The sequence below is a fragment of the Coregonus lavaretus genome, assembly GCF_964263955.1.
Source record: "Coregonus lavaretus genome assembly, chromosome: 8".
NCBI classification, from domain to species: domain Eukaryota; kingdom Metazoa; phylum Chordata; class Actinopteri; order Salmoniformes; family Salmonidae; genus Coregonus; species Coregonus lavaretus.
In genome coordinates, this window is record NC_139995.1 from 37,895,555 (window position 1) to 37,915,958 (window position 20,404).

The 20,404-nt window shown below is 42.1% G+C and overlaps 3 protein-coding genes across 3 annotated transcripts in view; 1 reads left to right on the forward strand and 2 right to left on the reverse strand.

The window, feature by feature from the left end:
- The window catches only part of LOC311134385 (lysyl oxidase homolog 2A-like), a gene marked incomplete at both ends in the record, with an annotated part of 48,421 nt that extends 40,897 nt beyond the window's left edge, over positions 1 to 7,524 (forward strand). The window contains 6 exons of the mRNA XM_084168050.1: positions 266 to 431; positions 2,336 to 2,576; positions 2,902 to 3,017; positions 3,265 to 3,401; positions 5,875 to 5,986; positions 7,451 to 7,524. Coding sequence (XP_084024176.1) covers positions 266 to 431; positions 2,336 to 2,576; positions 2,902 to 3,017; positions 3,265 to 3,401; positions 5,875 to 5,986; positions 7,451 to 7,524 — 846 coding nt within the window. The remainder of the gene's footprint in view (positions 1 to 265; positions 432 to 2,335; positions 2,577 to 2,901; positions 3,018 to 3,264; positions 3,402 to 5,874; positions 5,987 to 7,450) is intronic.
- On the reverse strand, positions 6,155 to 12,636 carry r3hcc1 (R3H domain and coiled-coil containing 1). The gene is made up of 9 exons (XM_084168051.1): positions 12,585 to 12,636; positions 11,866 to 12,009; positions 11,382 to 11,519; positions 10,445 to 11,114; positions 9,859 to 10,031; positions 9,554 to 9,624; positions 9,270 to 9,365; positions 8,955 to 9,079; positions 6,155 to 7,285 (listed from the first exon to the last, which is right to left on the reverse strand). The coding sequence occupies exons 4-8, from the start codon at positions 11,042 to 11,044 to the stop codon at positions 8,967 to 8,969; spliced, it is 1,053 nt and encodes a 350-aa protein (XP_084024177.1). The 5' UTR covers positions 11,045 to 11,114; positions 11,382 to 11,519; positions 11,866 to 12,009; positions 12,585 to 12,636; the 3' UTR covers positions 6,155 to 7,285; positions 8,955 to 8,966.
- A 395-nt stretch (positions 12,637 to 13,031) lies between these two features.
- Positions 13,032 to 16,783, reverse strand: golga7 (golgin A7). Its single transcript, XM_084166530.1, has 6 exons — positions 16,669 to 16,783; positions 16,242 to 16,367; positions 15,906 to 16,058; positions 15,574 to 15,675; positions 15,308 to 15,367; positions 13,032 to 15,006 (listed from the first exon to the last, which is right to left on the reverse strand). Exons 1-5 carry the CDS (start codon positions 16,675 to 16,677, stop codon positions 15,320 to 15,322), a joined length of 438 nt encoding a protein of 145 aa, XP_084022656.1. The 5' UTR covers positions 16,678 to 16,783; the 3' UTR covers positions 13,032 to 15,006; positions 15,308 to 15,319.
- Positions 16,784 to 20,404: the final 3,621 nt, after the last annotated feature.

Consider the following 20,404-nt stretch of genomic DNA (forward strand, 5'->3'; position numbering starts at 1 on the left):
AAGGGCACATTAACAGATTTTTGCACCTTGTCGGCTTGGGTATTCAAACCAGCGACCATTCGGATACTGGCCCAGTGCTCTAACCGCTAGGCTACCTGCCGCCCTATAGCTATGCAGGTTCATGACCTGCAGGGATGGAAATGTAGATAGGGAAACCTCTTGCTTTAAGATTATGAAATTACAGTTTCCCCTCTTAAGTTTAGAGAATTAAAGCTGGGCCTATGTTTGATCAGTTTGCCTGTGTGGTGTTATTTCTCCCTACCAGGAGACGTGGTACTGGCCGGGAGATGTGAGGGCTGATGACGTGGTGATGAGCGGGGTCAGGTGTTCAGGGACGGAGATGACCTTGGCCCAGTGCCTCCATCACGGGAAACACCTCAACTGCCCTCGAGGGGGAGGGCGCTTCGCTGCTGGAGTCTCCTGCTCCAAGTGTAAGTCACTGATGATAACTACTGTCTGTAATTAAGGTCTAGATTCAATCAGATCAAGAGTTAACCGGCAATAGCAGACACCCGTATTGCGGAAGTTTTGGCGGTTTCGGCGGTTTCGGAGGTGGAACCGCTTTGGAGACGTCAAATCGGTGAGCAGTTGCTCTTGCGATCATTGTCACGAAGCCACACCCATCCCACTCACGTTAGATGTTCAGAACAAGAAAGTGTAGGCTATATAGAAATAATTACACTCAAATTGAAAAATCATTCAACAAAATAAGGATTTCTATCATCCTAATCAAGGTGTAGATTACATCTCACATTCCAGTGTTCAAACTTTTAAATAAGGCTGCATGGGATTTCTGTTAATGCAACTCCATGCAGCCAATGGCAATGTCTGCTTTACAGTGGTGGAAAAAGTACCCAATTGTATAACTTGAGTAAAAGTGAAGATACCTTAATAGAAAGTTACTCAAGTAAAAGTGAAAGTCAGATGGTAAAATACTACTTGAGTAAAAGTCTAAAAGTATTTGGTTTTAAATATACTTAAGTATCAAAAGTAAATGTAATTGCTAAAAGATACTTAAGTATCAAAAGTAAAAGTAAAAGTATAAATAATTTTAAATTCCTTATATTAAGCAAAGCAGATGGCACCATTTTCTTGTTCTTAAAATGTATGGATAACCAGGGGCACACTTCAACACTCAGACACTATTTACAAAAGATGCATGTGTGTTTAGTGAGTCCACCAGGCCAGAGGCAGTAGGGATGACCACGTGTTCTCTTGATAAGTGTGTGAATTTGACCATTTTCCTGTCCTGCTAAGCATTCAAAATGTAAGGAGTACTTTTGGTTGTCAGGGAAAATGTATGGAGTAAAAAGTACAATATTTTCTTTAGGAATGTAGTGAAGTAAAAGTAAAAGTTGTCAAAAAATATAAATAGTAAAGTAAAGTACAGATACCCCAAAAAACTACTTAAGTAGTACTTTAAAGTATTTTTACTTAAGTACTTTACACCACTGCTGCTTTAGGTACAGTATAATGCCAGCAGCCACTTGTGGATTTGGCAGTTCCACCTCCGACACGTCAAAACAACCGCTATGCGGATGTCGACTAAAGCAGATCGGGATTGAATAGAGCCCTAAGACCCTGAAAAACTCTTGACCAACCCTCAACCCTAATACTCAAGGCGCCACTGCAGGCACACAACACATGCAACAACCTCTGCAATCGTTAGATGATTAGTAATAATGAACAATAAAATCACCATTCCATTCCAAATCACTCCGCGTGTCGTGCCTAAGAACAGCCCTTAGCCGTGGTATTGCTTCAATATATTCCACTCATCTGAATTTCATTGATACACTGTAAGCTGATGAATTTCAAGCAGAGACAGGCGATAGTGTATCAGTTGACTAGTCATGTAGAAAATGTGATCTTGTACAATATTGCATGGGCCAGAATGGCATACAACACTGCGCTACGTTTTTACAGTAGCCAACTGCTTGACAATAGCCCTATTTCTGATTATTTATCCTACTTATGTACTGTATAAGGATAATGAAACTTTAAGACTGACATATTTCTCAACATGCTCACAACTTGCCATTGGATACAAATGTGTATTTTTTGCTATTGGATTAAATGGTAGTTAAAATGACTAAATGGTGTATTAGTGACTAAACTAAATGTTCTCATTGTATTTCATGAAAAACTTAGATTTTGCATGAATTTCTCAGGGATGAAAGATGTGTGAAACCCCAATGAATGAACAATTAAATGTTCTAAACATAAGATAAGTGTTATCAGTTTAGAGTTTTGAAAATATACCACTTATATCTGAACAATGTGCCAAAGTGATTGAAAGAAAAACTGTAACAACCTCTCCTGCCCTGGCACGCAGCGGCCCCAGACTTGGTTCTCAACGCTCAGGTGGTGGAACACACCACATACCTGGAGGACCGTCCAATGTACATACTGCAGTGTGCCAACGAGGAGCACTGTCTGTCCAGCAGTGCCGCCACTGCCACACCCTCCTCCTACCGTCGCCTGCTGCGCTTCTCCTCCCAGATCCACAACAACGGACAGTCCGACTTCCGCCCCAGGGCTGCACACAACTCCTGGGTCTGGCACGACTGCCACAGGTAAAGTGGAGGATGAATTCTTTGGTCCTTCAGTTTAGTAATTTAGTTATGTAGTGGAAGCTATGATAAAGGGGGCTGGACAAAGGCATGCAAACAAGCATCATGAGCAGGAACTCTTTGTGAGTATTACATGAGTTGAGAACAATCACAGTGCTGGAATAAAAGTCCTCTGGAGGTTGTTATTGTCGCAGCCTTGTGAGATCATACATTTGTGGTCATCTTGAGGCAGTGCCTGCTGTGGTTGTACAAAGGCTGGTTATGATGATGATGAAGATGAGGAGGGTGGTGATGATGAACATGATTGACTGTCTATCTCCCGGTCCAGGCACTACCACAGCATGGAGGTGTTCACCCACTATGACCTGCTGAGCCTCAATGGCACCAAGGTAGCAGAGGGACACAAGGCCAGCTTCTGTCTGGAGGACACCCAATGTGAAGAGGGTAAAGAGTGTTAATGTGAAAAGGGTAAAAAGGCTTTAATGTGAAAAGCAAATGATTAATATTATCACGACAAACCTCTTGACTACATTCCTGATTCTCTGCTCTAACACTCTTCACTGTTGTCTCTCTGATCTAACACTCTTCACTGTTGTCTCCGACCTAACACTCTTCACTGTTGTCTCCGACCTAACACTCTTCACTGTTGTCTCCGACCTAACACACTTCACTGTTGTCTCTGGCCGGGCAGGTATTGAGAAGAGGTACGAGTGTGCTAACTTCGGGCAGCAGGGCATCACTGTTGGCTGCTGGGATACGTACAGACACGACATCGACTGTCAGTGGATAGACGTGACAGACGTCGTGCCAGGAGACTACATCTTCCAAGTGAGAATCTTATTGAATTTTTATTCTTTCAAAATGTTTGTTTTTCCCCCCAGTTAGAATTTAAAATAACTATTATATTAGAATAGACATGTGATTCTATACATCCAAATATGAAATAGGAGCAAGGTGCTTGTCTTACATGAGAATCTTATAATAAACTGGGAGTAGTGACAGTTCTTCCAATCACTTTTGGTTCCATGGGGATAACAGGAGTCAATTCATTTCAATGGAATCCACATTTAGTCATTCAGCTTGTCACTTTCCCAGCATTTTATAATTGTTACAATTTCACTTAAAGCCATCTGTGTTGGCAGCATCTACAGTGAGGGAAAAAAGTATTTGATCCCCTGCTGATTTTGTACATTTGCCCACTGACAAAGACATGATCAGTCTATACTTTTAATGGTAGGTTTATTTGAACAGTGAGAGACAGAATAACAACAACAAAATCCAGAAAAACGCTTGTCAAAAATGTTATAAATTGATTTGCATTTTAATGAGGGAAATAAGTATTTGACCCCTCTGCAAAACATGACTTAGTACTTGGTGGCAAAACCCTTGTTGGCGATCACAGAGGTCAGACGTTTCTTGTAGTTGGCCACCAGGTTTGCACACATCTCAGGAGGGATTTTGTCCCACTCCTCTTTGCAGATCTTCTCCAAGTCATTAAGGTTTCGAGGCTGACGTTTGGCAACTCGAAACTTCAGCTCCCTCCACAAATGTTCTATGGGATTAAGGCTAGGCCACTCCAGGACCTTAATGTGCTTCTTCTTGAGACACTCCTTTGTTGCCTTGGCCGTGTGTTTTGGGTCATTGTCATGCTGGAATACCCATCCACTACCCATTTTCAATGCCCTGGCTGAGGGAAGGAGGTTCTCACCCAAGATTTGACGGTACATGGCCCCGTCCATCGTCCCTTTGATGCGGTGAAGTTGTCCTGTCCCCTTAGCAGAAAAACACCCCCAAAGCATAATGTTTCCACCTCCATGTTTGACGGTGGGGATGGTGTTCTTGGGGTCATAGGCAGCATTCCTCCTCCTCCAAACACGGCGAGTTGAGTTGATGCCAAAGAGCTCGATTTTGGTCTCATCTGACCACAACACTTTCACCCAGTTCTCCTCTGAATCATTCAGATGTTCATTGGCAAACTTCAGACGGGCCTGTATATGTGCTTTCTTGAGCAGGGGGACCTTGCTGGCGCTGCAGGATTTCAGTCCTTCACGGCATAGTGTGTTACCAATTGTTTTCTTGGTGACTATGGTCCCAGCTGCCTTGAGATCATTGACAAGATCCTCCCGTGTAGTTCTGGGCAGATTCCTCACCGTTCTCATGATCATTGCAACTCCACGAGGTGAGATCTTGCATGGGGCCCCAGGCCGAGGGAGATTGACAGTTCTTTTGTGTTTCTTCCATTTGCGAATAATCGCACCAACTGTTGTCACCTTCTCACCAAGCTGCTTGGCGATGGTCTTGTAGCCCATTCCAGCCTTGTGTAGGTCTACAATCTTGTCCCTGACATCCTTGAAGAGCTCTTTGGTCTTGGCCATGGTGGAGAGTTTGGAATCTGATAGATTGATTGCCTCTGTGGACAGGTGTCTTTTATACAGGTAACAAACTGAGATTAGGAGCACTCCCTTTAATAGTGTGCTCCTAATCTCAGCTCGTTACCTGTATAAAAGACACCTGGGAGCCAGAAATCTTTCTGATTGAGAGGGGGTCAAATACTTATTTCCCTCATTAAAATGCAAATCAATTTATAACATTTTTGACATGCGTTTTTCTGTTGTTATTCTGTCTCTCACTGTTCAAATAAACCTACCATTAAAATTATAGACTGATCATTTATTTGTCAGTGGGCAAACGTACAAAATCAGCAGGGGATCAAATACTTTTTTCCCTCACTGTATATGGGTGTATATATGGATGTATTGAAGAATGCATAGATGGATGTATAGATGGATGTATAGATGCATCCTTTCCATTGTCTTCTTTACGTATAGGGATACAGAAACCTTAACTGAAACTGTAGTCTTCTTTGTATATGGCATCATGCCTGTACCTATAATCTCTCGTGGACAGAGCTACGTAAACATAACTGGTACCATAGAATCTGTTGGGAAGGAATGGGATGTGTGGGATAACGAGCAGCAGTAGTTCCGGAGTTTGGGTTTTTTGTCACAGGTTATTTGAACAAATCACAATTTTGCAGGTGTTAGCATCTTTCGAATTTCGGAAGGGGAGGGGAAAACTCCACATTTGACATGTGTTTTTCTGGATTTTTTTGTTGTTATTCTGTCTCTCACTGTTCAAATAAACCTACCATTAAAATTATAGACTGATCATGTCTTTGTCAGTGGGCAAACGTACAAAATCAGCAGGGGATCAAATACTTTTTTCCCTCACTGTATTTTGGTAATAGCAAGAGTATCTGGGTTCTCTGATGACATCATCAATACGTTGTTTCTCTCCCCAGGTTGTAATCAACCCCAACTATGAGGTGGCAGAGTCCGACTACACCAACAACATTATGAAGTGCAGGTGTCGATACGATGGCCACCGGATATGGACGTACAACTGTCATATAGGTGAGAGACTGGATGACAACAGTGGCGATTACTGGCTACAACAGTATTGAATGTGATGGACACAATGAACTTTTCATGTTCAAATACATTTTTTCTATGGATAACAAATGACCACATTCCAAAGAGGCTTACATTCATTTAGTAAATAAATGGGTGAAAAGGCAATCGCAAAATTCAAAAACATTTTAATGAGATAATGTACTGACATAATACTAACATATTCACAAGGGATTGTCCCCAAACACGTGTGCTTTAAGGTTTGTCTTACAAACTGGAGAGCCAGACATCAACCAATTTCCTCTGCTGGATCATAATGTTGGCCATTACAATATATATATATATCATAAAACACCAAAAGACAATGGCATATAACAGAACCCTATATAATAATTGCATTCTATTTTTTTAAATCCCCCTGGAAATGCTCGTAAACATAAATATCAACTTGAAATAAACTTTTAAAAAAGTTATCAAGTTTATCGTTCAGCTTGAATGTTTCAGAAAATGTTTGAGTGAGTTTTTAGCATTAGAAATCAACCATTTTATTAATTGCGTAAAATGGCAATCCTGAATAGTTGCATCGAGTTGTAATTGCATCTGCGGACGTTTTTTTATTTCAAAAACAAAATCAAACTTTATTTACATAGATGACTTAAAAGATAATTAATCACATGTTTATCTGAAACCTACAACATGAACGATCCAGATTTGCTTTCCTAACAGAGTTGTCCATATCCTGTATTTTTATTCCATCTCCTGACAGAACATCTGTCTTCATTTTTATTCTTTCCATTTTATTTTTGCTACGCAAGTACACAATGTAGAAATTAGGCTTAATAGGAATTATACAACCGGTGTATCACCAACTTTATCCATCTACGTATGGACGCAACCAGCGTAAGTTAAATTATCTGTTAAATGTTTGGCAAATTACGAAGTTAAAATACAGTAAGAACTGTGGACACCCCCCCACCCCACAGTGTAACACAATGCCCCATTCCCTTCATAACTGATGCCTGATTCACACTATAGGACCAAAAGGAGCCAAGCCAAGCTGTACTGGGCCAGCCTGGTTACACATCCACAATAGTTGTTGGAACCGTGATAGGAAAGACAATGTGAAAAGAAAATATCCAAGTCAGCATTGTATGGTTTGGGTCGGCCCTATAGTGTGAATGGCATCAACAATGAACAATGGGAACTTGAGAAAAGGAACAATACATTGGACAGCAATGGTCTGCCAGTTATTTATTAGCAAGGACATCTGTAGTTGTGTAGTCCAGTTGTAGCCTGACATTCCTGCAAAAGATCATGAAAACAATCAGTTCAAAGAGAGAGAAGGCTTGTGAAGACATTTTTTTACCATTGTAATTATATGGACTAATTTCTATTGACAACCAGTGTAGCCGGTGCTATCAAACTGTGGCCACTATTGAATGAGTGCAGTTCTTCTCTCCTCTTCAGGTGGCTCGATGAGTTCTGAGTCAGAGGAATCCTCTTTCCCTGGCCTCATGAATAACCAGCTGGGACACAGGTAGTGTGGATGGACTCAATAGAAAGACCGGGAATGACCAGCAAGACTGTTGTGACATTACCAACCACTAGAGGGAGCGCTGTACTGTGTGTTCCCTCCCTATTGGTGCTGGATGAAAATTGAAAAGCCTATCACACCTCAATGCCAACGTTTGATATAAGGATGTTGCAGACGAAGAAGCACCGCTGTCTTTACTGATTTCACTCATTTCTGTAACATGTACTGCGGAGTGCTGGTGCTATCAAATCCGTCATATTTATATGTATCTAACTCTTCTGGTCCACCATAAGGACAAAAAATAAAATAAAATAAAAACATTTGACATGACACCTGCTGCACCTTGAGACAGTTTCTTACTGTTTTTTTTTTTTTTAAGTATATTGTGTTGAGCAGGAAATTATGCAACTATGAAGTGGGTGGGAAAGTAGCAGAAGAGTCTTACTTCCATTGAGAATATACTTTAACTGATTAAATAAATTATTTGTCAATTTAGTGCAGTTTCATGCCAGTCTATGATGTGACAATTTGGTAGGAAGCCATTGTAAATATAAATAGGAAGAACCCATTTTTGTCTTGCTGTACGGTATTCACTAAGGATAAGGCAATATTATTACAACCATACAGCTACCACTTAACAGCAACTTTGTTTTTCATGAATGCATGATTTAGGTAAAGGTGTGAGTTATTCATGCAATTTGTGTTCTGATTCTGCCCAAGTTAACATATCTTGCATCACTTAATATATAACCTCTGGGAACATATTTAAAACCTTTCATCTTAGGATCCTAAGATAAATATACATTTTAGTCTTATCAGCATATTTCGCTCAGTTTAGTACATTTTTCAAAGATCCATTTTATTACATTATTACCATCATGGACTCTAAAATCGGTTTGTTTTCTCGATTGTATACGTCACGAATGATCTGTGAAAATGAATGTTTGCATCATTTTGTCCTATGTTTGTGATACAGCAACTACAGGGCCCTTCATTTGACAAGGGTGCTCTTTACATTTACATTTTAGTCATTTAGCAGACGCTCTTATCCAGAGCGACTTACAGTTAGTGAGTGCATACATTTTCATACTGGCCCCCCGTGGGAATCGAACCCACAACCCTGGCGTTAAAAAACACCATGCTCTACCAACTGAGCTACACGGGACTTTACTAGATGGGTGATTGTCCTGTACTGTATACAGTTGAATGTGGAAAATAATTTTGTGCTTGCATGTTTTCTGTAATAAAAAAGAATAAAACAAGCAAACCATGACATGTTCTTGTATTGATTTCTTAAACTGAGACTCAGCACTATGCAGTGATCACAAGCAGCAACATGAACCAAAGACATTTCAGAGTGAGGCCCGGTAGTTTCGTCATCCCAATACTGTGGTTTACTTTGTGTATTTCTGAGTCTACGTTAAACGGCCATCTCACCTGCTGTAGCGGTCAGAAACGTTGTGAGGGCGCTCCACCTCTCTGCAGTCCCAGGGCTCTGGATACCATTCTGCGGGCCACCGCAGAGTCTGTCCGTGGCCTCTCCTTCACCGGCTGGATAAACTCTGGGAAATACAGAAGCATTTTATATTAGAGTATGGAATAAAGAGATAAGAACACGCTAATAGTATGGTACCAACAAGTTATAGTTACTTACAATGAAAACATTATTTACCCAGATAGCAGATACCACTTCATTTAAATTCTTGTTTCTTAGTGCTACTGTATAGAGAGGTAACAAGACAAGGACAATACCGGCACGTCTTATGGCTTTCCCTTTTGCCTGCTTGCTCCCGTCAGACAGAGTGCGTGTCTTCAGGAGAGGGTGCTGAATGGAAAGCGCATGGAGGGCTAAACACAAACACAGGGTTGATTCAAAGACTCATCTCTGATGTCATTAGAAAGAACACCAACTTCCCCTCACCTAAGGCCAGTAGGCCACACAACCAACTCCAATGTGCCAAAAGAAACTCGTGACTCATCTTGGGACTTAAATATCCCTCAAAATATGAAAAAATAGATATACTCAAAAACCATACCTGCAGATTGACTGGAGAACACGCCCAGGGCGTGAGTGTTGTCCACCCACTTAATCTTCATGCCTTCGTCGCTGGAAGACAGACAGAGACAAGACTGGGCGAGTTAGACAGCCCTTATGAGTGTGCTGTGGGCTTTAATGAGAGGCATTGGGAGGCTTTCACCTGTGCTGCAAGGCAAAGTTTTCCCTATGTACAGATCTAGGATCAGCTTCCCCTCCCCCAATCCTAACCATCAGTGGGAAAAAAGTTAAACTGATCCAAGATCAGCGTCTAGGGGAAACATCACCCTACTCGGAGGCGTTTACCTGTGGTCTGCAAAGGCATCCAGCAGGTCGCCTGTTTTGAACATGGCCGGGAAGTCGTAGATCTCGATGACGTGGGCAAATTCGTCCTGGTTGATCCACACGTTCTCAAAACAAGCGTAGTCGTTGTGGGCGTGTTCGATGGCCACGTCAGTCTCTGTCAAGTGGGCCTTGATCTGACGAGAAATTAAACCAGTTATTGACAGATATAACAACCTATCCCAATTAAGTGTTTCTCAGTAATCCCTTTACATATACAAATGTGAAATATAGCCTATACAGTAAGAACTGTGGACACCCCCCACACCACAGAGTAACACAATGCCCCATTCCCTTTAAAACTGATGCCTGATTCACACTATAGGACCGAAAGGCTAGCTTATACCTGAAAATATATAGTCTATTTAACTTGAGGACAATCCAAAATGTCATGGTCATTTGTTCCATTTTCAAATGGATTTACAAAAACAAAAATATTAGTCTCATAATTGAAGTAATTTGAAGAAATGAACAGAAATTATATAATCCCCATAGATCAACCCCCCCACTCCATTGTTATGGAATTAGTCTGAACTTCACCACACTGTACCTCTTGGCTAAAATCAGCAGCATTGCTAGCAGCATCCTTGGCTGGTGTTGTATGAGAGGCATGGTGTTGGTGGGATGTCACATTGCTACTGCCCACAGACTCCTCCATCAGCACCTCCTCTGCTACATGTTCCTCCTCCTCCTGGTCTTCCTTAGTCTGGTCCTCCAGGGTCATGGCCATGAAGTAGGACACAGTCTGGTCCCAGGCGGGGGGCCAGGGGCAGGGCTCCTCTACAGAGAAGCGAATGAAGTCGTCCTCCTGCCCAGCGCTAGAGGTGGTGGTGCTAGAAGGCAAACTGTCCTGGTTGGTGTTGGCCTGTGTTTCTGACGGCGTTCCCTCCGGGGTGTCTGAGGAGCAGCAGGAGCAGGACTCTGAGGTGGAGGTGCAGCCCGAAGTGGTGAAGCTGAGAGTGGGCAGGGGCAGGTCGAGGTCCACCCCTGCTGGTGGTCCGTGGAGGGAACTGCCGCTGTCCCGTTGCCTGTCCCTAGCCGCCCTGGGGACGTAAATGGCCTTGTCAGGACGTTTGGTGTTACCCCCGCTCCGCCGGGTCAGGGGGTTGGGTCTGGGCTGGGGGTCCGTTCTGCTGCTCTGCATCCCCATAACTCTCCTGGGAGCCTCATCGTAGAAACTGGTGTTACTGTCTGTGTCGCTTTCTTCCCCCAGATCCAGCCTGGCACAGACAACACACCATACTAAAGTCACCATGTAACGCTGTGAAATAATGGGCAATAATTCACATTAAGATGCCCCTATACCATGTAGTTACTTTAGAACTACTTTGGCAGCCAGACTTGATCAATTTAATGTACACTGTGACCTTATAATATGGCATATGAATTTGTATTTACCAGTTGTTTATCCAGGAAGTCCCATTGAGGTCAGAATACTTATTGTACAAGGCAGACCTGAATGTAAGACCTTGTTGTGTGTGCTCTACCTGAGGTGAGAGTAGCAGACAACTACCCTACGTCTCCAGCCCTCCCCCACGGAGAAGGTGGCGAGGTTACGGTGGTTCTCAGTGGTTTTGTGAATCAGGTAGCGAAGTCTGCTTGATAGAGGGGGGAAGAGTAGGGCACTGGGGAGGGAGGGGACAACACTCAAGCCAAAGCTTATTACATTTACATTTTAGTCATTTAGCAGACGCTCTTATCCAGAGCGACTTACAGTTATTGAGTGCCTCCATTTTTTTTCATTTTTTTTTTAGGGGGACATCCAATAAGTGTCTTTGATGACATCAACTCACAGATAGACTTTGATCACCTGTAGGTACATTATGATCTGTAGGTACATTATGTCTGTGACACATTGCTAAATGCCATTGGCAATTAACGTGAAATGGCATGGACAGGGAATGTGTCCCACAAAAAAAGTACAAGCCCTCAATTTATGATTGTGTCAGAATGCAGGAAATGGCAGCTTACCTTTTCTGTTTTCCTCTCTGTTGGTAAGCATCCAGTTCGTGCAGGACTGTGTGAACAAATTCATTTTCTTGCTTGGGAAGATAACAGCCATCAAAACAAGGAAACGCCAGGGTGGCCAAAGGGGGTGATGTTGGCACTTTGTAGCTGTAAAAATAATAGTATATTTCATGATCAACGGTGGGGATGCAGTTGACTCAGTGTGACAACCGTTCATATATACATCAGTGTGGTGACAACAACCCAATGCTACGGCTAGCAAGCACTTTGTTCAGAAATAAAACATTTCCAGGCTTGCGTTAAGTTCCCCATCAGCTAAATCCCACATTTACAAGGGGCGGTAGCTTTGTCCAATATTATGTATCCACTGCACTGCCCATACCAGGGTTCTCCAACCCTGTTGCTGGAGAGCTACCCTCCTGTAGGTTTTCCAGTTGTTACTAACCTGCTTAATTTGATCAACCAGCAAATTCTTAGAATCACGTGCGCTAGATTAAGGTTGGAGCGAAACCTTACAGGACAGCTCTCCAGGAATAGGGTTGGAGATCCCTCCGTTGCTAAGTTTAGCTAGCTAGCTAGCTAGCTAGCTAGCTAACTCTGTTGCTATAGCTAGCTAGCAAATGCTGAACAGAAGCTATTCAATCAAATTATGCAATTATAATAAGAGATTTTGTTTTAACCTTTAGTTAATCAGTTGAAAAGATGCCCAAGTAATAAATTACCAAGCAAAAAAAGTAGAGAAATAATTCCAAACGCACACACACAACGCTTGAAGAAAAGAAAAAGCAGCCAGCCCCCAACCAAATAATTGTAATTGTGCCCCTTGCGAACTGGCGCAGAATGCATTCATAAACTGTTTAGTTATTGCTAACGATGACTAACTCCATTTTTTAGTTGTCATTTTTAGCAGACGCTCTTATCCAGAGCGACTTACATTTTTTTTTCTTCATACTGGCCCCCCGTGGGAAACGAACCCTCAACCCTGGCGTTGCAAGCGCCATGCTCTACCAACTGAGCTACACGCAGAATATTGTTGACTGCCATTAAAAATGGTATTCACTCATTTGCAGTTGTCTAGCTATGATCACTGGTTATCTTGTAAAAATAAAAAAAATAAAATGCAATGTGATGTGTGCTATATTTAACTGAGTATGTCTTTACAGATTATTCAAGAAAATAGTTTATTTACAGATACACATTACACTACATATAATAACAAGAACAATACAATAGATAGGAAATAAAAGCCAGGCTTGGGATTCAAAGCATGCTTAAGGTTTCTGTGGTGGTTTTGTGGTCAATAATTATTTACACATATTGGACAATATCAAGGATAGGGGTAGTCTAGAAACTCCATAATTATGTTGAACCACAGTCAGGGTTGGAGTCACAATTCCTGTCAATTCACATTCAGTCAAGCTAAGCAGTGAGAACATTGATGTCATATCCCAGTATGTGATTAACAATTTCATCAAGATTCATAAATTAAACTAGCAAATGTGAAAACCTGATTCATATTAGCAATAACAGGCAACCTGTGTGCTTAAACACTGTGGTGAACGGTCACTATAAAACAGACACCATAATACAGACCCCAACAACATGTTGCATACAAAACAATTTCATATTGAATAGCCTGTGTCTACAAGGTGACCAAAAGTACACACACACCAAATCAATAAGTTATCTTCTGACAATTATACTGAACAAAAATATAAACGCAACATGTAAAGTGTTGGTGCCATGTTTCATGAGCTGAAATAAAAGATCCCAGAAATGTTCCATACACACAAAAAGCTTATTTCTCTCAAATTTTGTGCACAAATTTGTTCACATCCCTGTTAGTGAGCATTTCTCCTTTGCCAAGATAATCCAGCCACCTGACACGTGTGGCATATCAAGAAGCTGATTAAACTGCATGATCATTACACAGGTGCACCTTGTGCTGGAGACAATAAAAGGCCAATCTAAAATGTGCAGTTGTCACAACACAATGCCAGACAACTCAATTGGCATGCTGACTGCAGGAATGTTGACCAGAGCTGTCGCCAGAGAATTTCATGTTCATTTCTCTACCATAAGCCGCCTCCAACGTCATTTGAGTGAATTTGGCAGTACGTCCAATCTGCCTCACAACCGCAGACCATGTGTAACCACGCCAGCCCAGGACCTCCACATCTGGCTTGGGATCGTCTGAGACCAGCCACCCGGACAGCTGATGAAACTGAGGAGTATTTTTGTCTGTAATAAAGCCCCTTTGTGGGGAAAAACTCATTCTGATTGGCTGGGCCTGGCTCCCCAATGGGTGGCCTATGCCCTCCCAAGCCCAACCATTGCTGCGCCCCTGCCCAGTGATGTTAAATCCATAGATTAGGGCCTAATTAATTTATTTCAGTAACATATACATACAAAAGGTGCAGTAACATTTTAGCAAAAGTTCTAGTTGGTTTTTGAGAAGTACAACTTAGAAGTATCTGAAGTAACACATTATAACCCAGAAACTTTGCAATGTTACTGTACATCGTTTACGTTTGTAACTTCCAGGAACAAGAATCCATGAGTCCGGAACATGCTAGCACCGCCCCAGTACCACTCATTGTTTTTGTTTAAGTAAACAAATCTGAATTGTGGTGGTTTAAAGTTTCTCCTGGCCCATAGACTACTGTCAAGGTAAGGAACCATCTTACTAATGATGTACTTTTAGTGAAGCAGAGGATATATTAAAATACAGGTTTAAAAACTGTGGCTGAACTATACCTTTAAAGGCTATTTGCATGGAGCTATTACACAATGCACCTTTAATTACGAGTAAGGGTTTAGAAATGGCAATATAAAACAAAATGGCACCATTCATACTAAAGGTGTGGTCTTGCTTCACTAGAATAAGACTTTTCACATGTTCAAATTAATCATCTCAATAAACATGTAAAAATAGGGAGTGTTGGTCTCTGTGGGAGTATGAAAAATGTATGTACGCACTACTGTAAGTCGCTCTGGATAAGAGCGTCTGCTAAATAACTAAAATGTAAAAATGTAGATATAGGCTACTAGCACACATAGCCCATACCTTACGTGAAATAAATAAAAACAATCATTGATGGGTGTGGTGAGACAATTGGGAAGCACCAGGTGAAATAGGCCATCCTGCATAAGAGCAAAAACAAAAACACCTCAAATTAACAATCCTGTGAAAGTAGTCCTGACAGCTGGAGGCTGGGAGCAGTGGATTTGTGAAATAACATTGTTTATCTGATCATTGCTGCTCATTAACCAGAGGGAATGTAAGTCAAGACATGTCATTTGACAGTATCTACAAGTCAATATTATTCTATTATTTCTAGTTATTTAGACACTAAGCTCTTGTGAGGTCGCTGTGAAACTTATTTCCATTGGTATCCCCTGTTAGGGTTAACAGGATGAGAGAAACTAATCTGACAACACTCACCTTTGGTGTGGTTTATCTTCCGGAGCCAATGCTTCGATCCTCAAAGATGGTGATTTCAACCTGGGGAGGGGTTAGTTAAAGAAGCTGGGATCCAGCAAATGCAAGACAGTTACACAAGAAAGGTCTAGTTGTGCGTCCCAAATAGCATCCTATTCCCTTTATAGTGCACTACTTTTAACCAGAGCCCAAGGAAAATATATGGGGATTATGGTGGCATTTGGGATGCAGCCTCTGTTAGTGTGAGCCTCTGGGACAGTAAAGGATACAACCCTGAGACCTCTCTCTATTGGGTCCGTCAGCAGCAGTCCCAGAGGAGCGTAGATCTTCTCATTCTGCTCCTTGATGAACCTAGCGATCTTCTTCAATACCTAGAGACAAAGAAAGTAAGCCCTTTCACCCATTCATTGCTTGGCCTCATAAAATGACTACACCTAATACGGCCACTGGTCCACGACATAAAACATTGTTTCAACATATTCCCAATATAGTAAGTGCACTACTTTAGACCAGGGCCCACAGGGACACGGATTGTTTTTATTTGGAATGTTCTAACAACCCTTGGCCTACATACTTCTATGGAGAAGACTGAAGGACCTACTTTCTCATAATGGGTCTCCATACAGAGGAAGATAGTGTAAGCTGTCATGCAGGCCAAGCAGCCCTCCAGGTAAGACTTGCCACCTATTTTCTCAGCCTCAGCATAGAGGTTGTTCAGCGTCTGTATTGTCTCCTCGAACTGCTGCCTGTCAACCTGAAAAAAATTATGCCCATCGACCCCTCAGTAAGAGGTATGCACGACCAAAGTCACTGAGAAATAATTATCCTTTCTTGGGGGTCTGGAGAAGTACACTGACTACACGAACTGAAAGAATGTATGACAATTGTATTTGAACCATGGTCTGCTTAGTAGCTGTGTGTGTGTGTGGTCTCATACCCTAGACTCCAGCTCAGAGGGGAACTTGGTCTGGAACCTGCAGATTGTACCCGAGTTGTAGTCCCGCTGGACATACACTTTGGAGGCGACAGCTGCTTGATGTTGCAGGTCCTGCAAGTTGTGCGTCTGAAAGCATGAATTGAATAAACATCATGGGATCATTTGCCTCCATCATTAGTCTAGTTATTAAGCTAACCCAAAAAGCTATCTAGCTAACTACACGGACAGACTGACAGAAGGCTCAGTCTGGACAGAGGGCTAGCTAACGTTAGCCATACTTGTTGACAGCATCTTGATTGGCTAGTGAACCAAGCACCACAGTACAGGCAGCCACCAAATGGTGGAATGTATATCCACAAGTTCAGTTGGTTAGACACGGCTTAGTTGTCAATGCCTAAATACAGTTAAAACAATCAATGTAATTTACCTCAGCCATAGTGGATGTTTAACTTTCAGCTAGCTTCTTCGGGTAGTACTTCCGGACAGGCTGAAAGCTTCAATGAGTATGCTGCCGCTTTTCTTTTCTTTTCTTCTTCTGCTTCTTCTTCGATGAGGTTTAACGGCGGTTGGCATCCAATAAATATAGCATTACTGCCACCTACTAGACTGGAGTCCAACTCCCTTATAGTTTGCTTGAAAAAATAAAAAGATAAATAAACAAATACCCTACCATCTAACACAGGGGTGTCAAACTCATTTTAGCTCAGGGGCCACATGGAGGAAAATCTATTCCCAAGTGGGCCGGACCGGAGAAATCATGGTATATATAACTTAAAAACAACAACTTCAGATTGTTTTCTTTGTTTTAATACGATCAACATACAACATAAAGCTGGAGCCTGAGGACAGTGTGTCCAAAATAGTACAAGCACAACATCACTATTAATCATAAAACACGTCAAGTTTATTTGAAAATTCTAAAGAAAAAGAACACACAAACACACAATGCCTCAGTGATTAACAGAACTGTTTCACAGATCACAGAACTATATCAGGGTGTCATTTCTCAGGCAGAAATGTAGATAAAAATAATGAAATCCTGTTCCCCAAACAAGTGCAAGAACCACAGAGTCAAGAATAGGTTAAATATACAAATAAAATAAAAACAATTAAAAACAATAGCACATCAACATAAAAACATATAAACATAAAGCTGGAGCCTGAGGACAGTGTCCAAAAGCACAACATCACTATTAATCATAAAACACCTCAAGTTATTTGAAAGTTCTGAGGACAAAGAACACACAAACACACAATGCCTCAGTGATTCACAGAAGTATATCACAGATCACATAACTATATCAGGGTGTCATTTCTCAGGCAGAAATGTAGATAAAAAATAATGAAATCCTGTTCCCCAAACAAGTGCAAGAACCACAGAGTCAAGAATAGGTTAAATATACAAATAAAATAAAATCAATTAAAAACAATAGCACATCAACATAAAAACATATAAACATAAATCTGAAAGCGTTGCTCAAACTCCCGTAACAGTCCCGTTATTTTATCTTTGAACCGCTTCATGTCTGCCACATGTTGTGTCGCGCACACATTTTTCAGATAGGGGAAGTGAGCTGCATCACCACCGGCAAGTTGCGTCTCCCACAATGACAGCTTCAACTTGAAAGAACGTATGCCGTCATAATACTGCGTGACAACTTTGTTGCGCCCTTGCAGCTGTTTGTTCAAGTTATTCAGGTGCTCTGTAACATCCACCATAAATGCAAGGTCCTGCATCCATTCTGCGGAATGAAATTCTAACACTGGTTTGCCCTTTTCTTCCATGAACTGTTCAATTTCTTCTCGTAAATCAAAGAAACGCCTCAGCACAGCACCTCGGCTTAACCATCTTACCTCAGTGTGGTATGGCAGGCCATAGATGTGGTCTTTCTCTCTGAGAAGGCTGTCAAACTGACGGTGATTCAGGCTTCTGGATCGGATGAAATTAACAGTTTGGATGACCACCTTCATGACGTTATCCATCTTTAATGACTTGCAACACAAAGCCTCCTGGTGCAAAATACAGTGAAAAGTCAAAAAATCACGTCCTCCATTTGCAGATTGCACTTTCTCTCTGAACTTTGTCACAGCGCCTGCTTTTTTTCCCGATCATTGAGGGCGCATCATCTGTAGCCAGGCTGACAGCGCGGGACCAGTCCACTCCGACCCTGTCCAGCGTGCCGACGAGTGCGATAAAAATATCAGCTGCTGTCGTTGTATCTGTCATCGGCACCAACTCCACAAACTCCTCGGTGACGGTCAATGTGTCATCAACTCCCCGGATGAAAATGGCCAGTTGTGCAACATCTGTAATGTCCGTGCTTTCATCAATTGCAACCGAAAACGCAATAAATGACTTTACTTTTTGCTTCAACTGGCTGTCCATATCCACTGAAAGATCGGAAATCCTGTCTGCAACTGTGTTTCTTGTCAGGCTGATATTTGCAAAAGCCTGCCGCTTTTCAGGGCACACAATCTCCGCTGCCTTCATCATGCATGTTTTTTCAAATTCACCCTCACTAAATGGTTTTGAAGCCACTGCGATTTCATTAGCAATGAGGTAGCTAGCTTTCACTGCAGCGTCACTGATGTCTCGGCTGTGAGTAAACACAGACTGCTGTTTCTTCAGATCCCCCAACAGTTCATTCACCTTCTCTCATCTCCGCTGTCCTTGAAAGTTGTCATATTTGTCGGCATGAAGACTCACATAGTGGCGACGAAGGTTATATTCTTTCAGCACTGCAACATGCTCTGAACACACCAAACATACAGCTTTCCCATTCAATTCCGTGAATAAATAGGATGACCATTTTTCTTGGAACACTCTGCACTCTGCGTCCACTTTTCTCTTTTTTGACAGAGACATATTGGGGCAATGAGGGTGCCAAAGCACATAATGTTAAAAGTCGTAATAAATATCGCGGGCAAAACAAAGTAGCTCATTGGCTGCACGTGCTTGACCTACTTGCTCTGCCCCGGTATAAACAGTTTGCTTGCTTAACACAATTGCTATTGCGCCATCCAGTGGACGCAATTGGAACAGCAGTTTATTTTATTGAAAAATTGCAGCGCATTTTACTTTACAACAAAAAAAAAACACACCCAAATACCTCTCTGCAGCTGCCACCACAACCTCAATTTTCTGCGACTTAGGTTCCATCCCTGCAGTACAGTTGATAACCATTGCTATGAATGCTAAAAATCCAATCTTACTGAAACATATATCACTTGTTGGCCTGTCCCTCTGTACTGGTACAGATCTACTACTCACACCACTCCTCTCAGGATCCCTCCCCCTTGACCCATCTTCCTCTACTTTCTTCCCTGCCTCAGCATATGACAACTTCTGCACTACTCTAATCCTGGAAACCTCAACCTGCCTCTCTCGCACGGGACATTTCTGATCCCCAGCCCCATGGGCACCCCTACAATTAACACATACCACTACTTTCCCCAATGCTACACATGCTTTTGTCTAATGCCCTTCTGCATACTTCTCACACCTAGGAACCTACCTCCTACACACTGCTGCCACATGCCCATAAGCTTGACACCTGTAACAATGTAATGTATTCGGCACAAAAGCTCGTACAGGATAACTTATATATCCTAACATCACTTTGTCGGGCAAAGACTCAACATCAAAACTCAAAAGAACAGACAATGACTGTTTCACCACTCACGCCATCCTGTCTGCGTCGCACCAAATGATGAGTCAACTTTTACATTTACTGCCAGTAATCACTCCTTTCAATGGCACCCTTTTTGTGAGAGCAAAACAATTCACATCTCTTGCCCCCATTAGTTTAACACGGAGTGCCTGCTCCCTCTGACCAGCAGAAACACAAACAATTATCACAAGACCACTTCTGGTTACCCTTACCGATTCCACAGCACCCAACTCTGTTTTCACCCACCCTGAAACCACAAATGGATCAGCCAAAAGGCAAGGGTCCACTTTTTCCAAAAACTTCACTCCTACTGTCACAGACTCATCTTTATCCTCCTGATAATGATCACACCTCCCAGTTGGATGTTTCCCAACCAATTTCAATGTACTATTGAACCTTGTGTGCCCCAGTCTCAGCCTTGTGACTACACTGTCCTCCCTTCTCTCTCGGTCTGAGGACGTCCCTCCCTCCCTTTTCCTGGATCTTATACAG